We start from the raw sequence: 8068 nt of genomic DNA, 5'->3' as shown, positions 1-8068 counted from the left end.
AATCAACAGTATAACTGGGGGTTGAATCAGTTCCAAAGCTCATTATGGGTTGGGTTTTTTTTAACTTTACAGTTGTGTTTAAGTAAACCATGGATTGTGTGTCTTTCTTCACCCTGTTTCTCCACATTGCTTTGCAGAGTTTCCTGTCCACAGCGAGGCAGCACGCCACATTTTTCCCCAGGAGATGATTATATGGGTCAGTTAGTCAGTGATGAGCTCTGGCCACATGTGATGGAGATCAGGTTGAACTGATCAAAGCCACAGAGAGAGGCTGAACTGCTGAAAACTAAATGTATGCAGAAGTAAGGCTAGATTGTGATTGATCATAAAACTCCCAGAGTCAGCAATGGTTTTGTACTTACGATTTCACAGTGACACAATAGTTTCACCATTTATAAATCAAATATTGGCAACATTCGTCATTTTGAGGGCTACAAAAAAATGTGATATCACAATAAGGCTTGGATGGATTTATCATTATATTCACCTTTTCAATAAGAAATCCTCTTTTTTGACAGTTATTTTAGGTTTATAAAATCAAATTTTGGATATTGCTGCTCTTACATTTAGTCTCACCCTATTATAGTAGTAATGACTTTCATCCATCCTTCTTCTTTCCCTTTTTATCCGTCTCAGGGTCAAATGTTGCTTGAACAGATCCCAGGTGACCATCAGTAAAGGCTGAGCACACCCTGGACGGGTCACCAATCCATCGCAGGGAGAAAACAGAAACAGTCACACACGCTTACGTTCACACCTAAACAGAATTTTACAGTTATTGGACACATGTTTTGAGACCAGGGGAGGAAACCAGAGCACCTGGAGAGAAAACCTACACAAGCAAAGCTTGCAAATACAAGCCTGAACTTGAACCACAACTATTTTTATTACAAGTAGAGCGCTAACCACTACACCACTGTATATAACCGTTATAATGTGGTTCAAATGATGATTGATGATGAGGTCAACATGTGGCCATGTCTGCCCTCAATGATGAATAATTATTAACTCTTTAATATCTGCTTTGAATTTACCTTCTATAAATCCTGCAGTTGCTTTGTTTTACAATCAATTACATTACCACAATTTATGAATATACCAAAGCAATTATTGCAGGTCTTACTCTGAAAAGAAACAAACCAAAAAACAACTTTATAGATTAAAATAGCTCACATTTTCATATTTCTTGGTTCCCACAGATGAGATCTTATTATTTATAGCCAAAATTTTGGAGTGTGGATTAGTTGATACGGACCGGTTGTATTTCTTTCAACACGTCTCATGCATTTTCAACATCCCTGTCTGCACTCTGTCTCTCAGCAACCGAGTGTGTGTAGGGAGAGAAGAAGCAGGCCAATTGTGAATCATAAATAAATGTTCACTAGTGCATGTTCTTAACATGTGCTTCGTTTGAAAGACGAAGCCGATACATGGAAACACATGCTGGCTCCGTGATAACCTCCGTCCTAAATCTCCAGAGGAACGGGACACAAAAGGGGAAGACAAAAAAAAAAAGAGAGAAAAACTATGACAAACAAGCAAATCAAATCCTATACTGTTGTGGATCAATCATAGATACATTTGTGTGTTTCCACCCAAACATGTGTGATGTAAAAGTAATGAATGGGAAGTTTCCATTACCCAGGTGGGTGACACACACACACATCCATCATCTGTGGACAACACTGACAAACAACATTATGGTTGTTTAATTCAAAGGATATCAAGCCATAAAAATATAATACTTGGGAACACTTGGGATATAATGAAATATCACAGAGTTAAGGACCTCAGAAGAAAGTTAGTCCTTGTTTAGAACATAGGTTAACTGAAATGATTCAGGAAATCAAAAGGATGCCACAAGTCCAGTTCACTTCAGCAAATAGATAGTTATGAACAAAATTGGAATATACCAAGTGAGTGGAATGAGACATAAGGGGAAAGGAGATCCCACAAAGACTGGGCCAACCACTCAATGGGCCTTCAAACCCAGTTTCTTGCCCCCAACACCTCAAAAGGGACAAAAGAAGAACTCCGGCCAATCAGGGGAACCAAAGTCCAATAACAGGACCACCAGAAATCTTCAAGTTAAAGTGAACGACAAATAAAACTGAGAACCAAAAATGCTGCTGTCAAGGTTTTCCCCCTGGAGGAAAGAGCCCAACAGGGAGGCCTCCTCCTGAGCTCCACACCTCTTATTACCTCCTGATTGCCAATTGCCTGCAGGCTGCAAACCTGTGAAGACCAGGAAGAGGGAGGAGAGGCAGCGCCAATAACTGTCCTCACAACACGTAACGAGACATAAATAGTCAAATCAATTCACTTTCTTAAAACACTACACACACACACACACACACACACACTGATAGTGACAGACGCACTGTAAAGCTCTCATTAGTTTCAGTGTCATATTCAACAACATGAGGTGGGTTGTTAAACCTCTACCGGCTGCAAATGTTTCTATTAAAAGAAAAGTCAAAGAAACTCAGCAATAATCAGTTGGGTTAAGGCATTTCAGCTTGAAGGCAATAAACAACCCATGATTCAATTTAACCATGTTCATCGCAGTTAAAGCCGGGGGCTGCCATACATCTTGCAGAAGTGCTCTCGACCTGACACGGGACCTGAGCACATGGTGGCCCACATGTAGATCTTCTTGAGTGAGTCTTAAAGTACACAGAGCTGCGAGACACAGCGATGGCCTCGGACATTTCTATCTCAAGTATCTGCCCTCTGACAAGCTCACATTTCTTTTTTACTGGCAGTCTGCTTGTGGTGGGTCTTAGGATGTTAACTGTCACAGTTTACAGTCTCCTGGTGTGGTGAACATCAGACATGAGGTAAAAGGCTAATCAGACAACAAGAGATAGAGGGCAGATTTTTTTAAATGAAATGTTAACCAACAAAAAAAAACCCAGAGGATGAATGTACACTAAAGAAACTGTGTAAAGACAGGAACGAGTGTGTATGTCTGTGGACATGTGCTTGTTTTTAATTCTTTGTTTTGCTTTGTTTTTTAATTGTTCTTGCATTTTTATCAAAATGTTGTGGCTTTTATCTATTTTGACTGTCTCACTGCATCTTGAGGCCCCATTGACTGCTGTTGGACTGGAGATATGGACTTGGAGTCACGCCACTCTGGAGGCCGCCATTGTTTTCATTGTCCATCTACTCGTGCATGTATAGAATAATTATTTACTACTGCCACGGTGCAGTATTAACGAATTAACGTTCACGGACATGGTGCCAATGCATTTTCAAAAAGTTGCATTTTCAGAGGCCCGAAAATGCTACAGAAGTTTTGCACTTTCAATTGAAAACATTGTGTAAATGGGGCCTGAATTTCATTGTCAAACCCAACAGTGTCAATGAAGGTTCTAGTCTTCTTTTTTCCATTTCATGCTATCTTCTCTTTTGTTAATTCTCATGTCTCAACACTGAAATTCACGACTTAACTCCATTCATATTTATACGTTGTGATTTCTTTTCGGAAGAAAATTCCTTCCAACACTGACTTTTATAAGTAGAAGCTTTGTTTTTTGCGGAAGCTGGAAGAACCATCAATAAAGTTTTGAGTGAACGCATGAATTAAAAGGCTGTGGACATTTATTTTAAAAAGGGTGTTATCATCATACTCGACATCCCTCCCTCTCCTGACTACTTTCCCTTTTTAATTCCTGCCTATCTCACCCCATCAGCTCTCATCTAATCACTGATGTACCAAAGGGGGTGACCCCATCACCTCCGCACCATGGTAACGCCCTGCAGCCATGCACCCTGGGTCTCCAGGACCCTGGGAAGGTGAAAGAATGTGCATTGAGAGAAGACTGTGAGAATCAGAGTGGATGCACAACCTGAGATGGATTAAATGACACCAGAAAAAAAAAAAAACACATACATTTGTAGTGCAAAAACGTGGGGCCCACTTATTTACATAATGCATTCCCAAGCCCCTAAATGCCCAACCTCTATGCTAAACATGACCCTAGTGTTAATCTAACTCAAACCTCAGGTCTACAACCCAATCCCAACTCATAAAACGATGTAAAACATTGTGACATCCAACAATTTAATTCATGCAAGTAAAGTTGGACCCCACAAGTGTGGCATGCTCCAATCATTTAGATCTGACAAGGCGAGCAAAGCACCAACACTGAAGCTCTCGGAATCCAGTTCACTTTGTCCTTCGAGGCAGAGGTTTGAGATGGTGGAATGGAAAGTGATGAAAGCACCAATTTTATCCACTCACATCATTTCACAGCTGACATATTTTGAATATTTTACTTGTGCTACACCTGCCATAGCTTACTGTTTCACCAGATCATTACAAAAAAAAAATTTCTTATGAACTTTAGGTTAAACAGACTCAGAATAGTGCTGCAAGCCGGTCTTAGATTTAGCATTTAGCACATTTATTTTACTGAGTTAAAACAAATCAAATTGAGACAAAGCTAACATGTCTTCCATCATCTTCCCTTTGACATGCATCAACTTAAATGATTGAGTTTAATTGTGGAGCATAATGATATAATTATTGCAAAGCAGTTAATTTGTTGCGGCTCTTCAAGGATAAATATAGCAGCACTAAATCAAACAAGTCCAGTTGCATATATGCAATTGCTTTGAGTTCGGGAAAACAAATATTGAATCAAAGCAACTCAGGTACACTCTAAAAAATAATACATTGGCTAAACTTAATAAAATTAAGGTAACAATTTGCATAGATTTTTTTAAGTACTCTCAACTCAACTCATTATTGAGTTAATCCCACAAGAGGTAGTCTAGTACAACCAACATGACATTTCTTGTCCTCAACAAGGTTAAATAAGTTAAACCAACTGAATTCTGATTAAAACATTTTGGCGTTTTTAAGTCGTCAATTAAGTCTATTTAGGTTCATCCAACTCATTTATTTTGCCTTGATTCAGCTTATAAAAGTCTGTATGTTATCCCTTTTTTTTAGTTCTAGTAACCTAATGTACATAAGTTAAAATAAATTACACGTTGAAAGTCCTCTTCATTGAGCAAAATGTTTATTAGAAAACTAGTATTAACAAATGTTTTGAAACAATGAATGATTTTCCTCATTTTGAACAAAAAAACATGCCCACTTCTAGCAATAATTAAACAAAAATCAAAAAATAACCACACCCAAATGAGTGTGAAGCTTCACATCTGAAGGCTTTTACCAGGTTATTGCCCTTGAACAATGTAAAACAAGATTAACATGTTGTAATTATTACTGTGGATTTTGGATTACTCATCCCCTGAACTGAATGCAGTACTCCATTTCACAACAACAGAGTAGAAAATAAAATGTATATATTTTTTTGTTGTCAGTATCGGTAAGGCACATCAAATTTCTTCATCTATTCTTGAATGTCAAAGCTTTTCTTCCAAGTAACTTGCTACATATCTGATTCATATCAAAACCAAAAAAATTGAAATGTAATACTGTAATAAACACAACTATAAAACACTCAAACTGCATCACATTTTCTGATCTGCTTCTGGTTAGCCTACCCCTGTTATTAAGGTAAGGGCAGCGATTGACGACATCTCAATAGGTTAAAACAGTAGAACATCACAAAAAGCAGTCTATTTTTGAGAGACAGTACTTTCGGACTGGCTTTCAGACTATCCAGCTCAAGGAGTATCTTTTGAAATACTTCCAAAGTGTTTTTCAGTTCTTTTGGGTAGCTGAGGTTGAGAGCGTAGATTAGCCTCATTAGCATGGCACATGCTCTGGGTACGTCCAGGTCTTCAAGGACTGTTGTTCCCTCAAGCACAATCTTTGCATTGGCTGGATCAGATGTTGTGGCACCTCTGGTAACGACAATCTTCATCACTTCATCCGTTTCATCTCCTCCACCATCCTGGCGTAAGTAGTTAAGAAAAAAAAGTTAGTATTTATACGCAATACAATTTAAAAATAGCAGTAAAACAAAGAATATACAATGAAATTAAGTTTTCCATTTACCTACCAACTGATCTTTAAAGAGATCTTCCTCCTTTTCTCTGAGATACACCACTAAGCCACGGATAGCCATCTCTCTCCTTCTTTCCTCAGAATCATCCTGTGAATAAGAAAAATAAAAAAGTGTTTTATAATGTTTTTTAATTTAACCTCAATGAAGATGAGCTTTTTGTAATAACATCACTAGGAAAGAGAGTGAAGGATGATGTTTCCAATGCCTGGCCTATACCAATTACCGATCTCAATTGTGTATGTTAAATTTATCATTTTAAAGATTGCAATAATGAAACAACAGAAAAATCATTTTACAATTAAGTTGTGCTCTGCTTAAGCATTTATAGTTATGTACTAACTGAAGATTTTTTCCCTGTCCAATTGGGAGCAAATAACTAAGCCATAAAAAAACACCTGATCTGATATTTGTCCTTGTAAGTATTTGGACTCAGAACAGTTGACTTTAACGCATAAAGGAGACAATCAGCAATGTAAGCAGTTATTTGAAATTCTATTTCTGACCACCTTTGCGGTGATACTGGAACCACGTATACTGTAAGACAAGGTTTATTCATACCTCAAGCAGCAGGTTCTTTATGCACTGAATACTCATCTTTGCAGCTCCTCCTCTTGCTGACAGCAAGGACATTATCTTCGGGATGTACTGGTCCAGTTTTGCCATGAATGTTGTCTCCAGATTGAGAGTTGTGATTCTTCTGAACTCTTGGTTTATCTGTGAGTGTAAAGACAAACAACAGGGACAATTTTTTAAAATGCAGGACATTTCCATCAACATAGTACATACTGCAAACCATTTAATGATCAAATATTTACCTGAGCTGCATCAAAAAGAGCAGGCCATCGGACTTTGAAGTCATTAACAACAACTAGCAGCCAACCTCTCAAACTTTATACAACGGGGCCTAAAAAAAACAACCCAAAAAGCCTTCTCATTAATGTTGTAACATACCAAAGGAAATAAAAATAGTGCACACTCAATGGCAATATTAGCAGGCCAATATTTTCATATGTTTAATGTTAAGTAAAGTGATAATAGACTTACTTTTTTAGGCCTCTTCCTCTCAGCAACGTTGTCGTATCAGCTCTCCAGCCCACGTTTTTACGTTGGTCTTGGACAAAAAACGATCAATAAACTGGGGTTAAAAACACTGAACAAAATAAAATTAACCTATGTACAAAGCTTAAACATTAACCCACATCATCCTTGTGTTTAAATTGGGAGAAAATGACACATATAATCTCTTAGCTGTGCAGGGAAATGTAATGTAAGACCTAATTTAAGCAGCAGCGACAGAAAGACTCAGCTAAAGTGTATCACATTACATACAATAGCTTAATGAACAGTTAACTGAAAACCTGCTTTTAGGATTGTGTAAAAAAAAAACTATTCCTTGCACTATGTTAAAACACTCATTGAGTGTTGCAAATTAAAGAAAGCAAAAAGTACTACTCACCCAGTAACATTCAATTGGATTGAAAATATGCAATGTCCGTTCCTTTCCCTCCACTTTCTTGCAGGCGTGGCCTTTGGTTAAAACATGTGCGGGCAAGTCCAGTCTTACTCAGCTTTTGAAGGATGCTTAACAGAAATTCAAGTTGCACCAACTAAATATTGTCTCTTGCTGAGTGGAAGCAGAAATGTCCATTCAAAATCATTAAATTATGGAGTCAAGACAGATTTCTATATTCTCAGTTTGACAAACTTATAACAGGAAGTTATTAACTGATTAAAACATGTGTATGTAACAAACTTAAATTTTTTCTGTAAAAAAGGCTCTTGATTTCAAGCTTTACAAACTAACCCCATGAATCATTTTTCTCAGTGTATATTGTTTCAGACGGACAAGTTGGGGGTTCAATTGTCAACTGGATGGAAACACATTGAGCTTTTTTTTCTTTTAGATGGTTTAAATCAAGAAACAGGGCAGTCAAGAGAAACAGATGATTATGCCATAAATCACTGTTCTCATTCAGGTCGTATAAAGAGATACTCACCTTTAACATTTTGATAGGGAGTCAGAAGAGATGACCTCTTTTCCACAGCCAGGTGTTTGTTGTCTCTTTCCAGACTTTTTA

At 37.6% G+C, this 8068-nt stretch overlaps 1 protein-coding gene across 1 annotated transcript; it reads right to left on the bottom strand.

Moving 5' to 3' along the window:
- Positions 1-751: 751 nt before the first annotated feature.
- On the bottom strand, positions 752-7720 carry LOC308130451 (uncharacterized protein; the record flags this gene model as incomplete). The annotated part of the gene is made up of 8 exons (XM_080496852.1): positions 7447-7720; positions 7035-7101; positions 6806-6894; positions 6549-6704; positions 5985-6077; positions 5670-5876; positions 3722-3793; positions 752-757 (listed from the first exon to the last, which is right to left on the bottom strand). The coding sequence occupies exons 4-8, from the start codon at positions 6651-6653 to the stop codon at positions 752-754; spliced, it is 483 nt and encodes a 160-aa protein (XP_080352978.1). The 5' UTR covers positions 6654-6704; positions 6806-6894; positions 7035-7101; positions 7447-7720.
- Positions 7721-8068: the final 348 nt, after the last annotated feature.

The sequence above is a fragment of the Blennius ocellaris genome (genome assembly GCF_963422515.1).
Source record: "Blennius ocellaris genome assembly, chromosome: 5".
Taxonomy (NCBI): domain Eukaryota; kingdom Metazoa; phylum Chordata; class Actinopteri; order Blenniiformes; family Blenniidae; genus Blennius; species Blennius ocellaris.
This window is presented reverse-complemented; position numbering and strand designations above follow the sequence as displayed.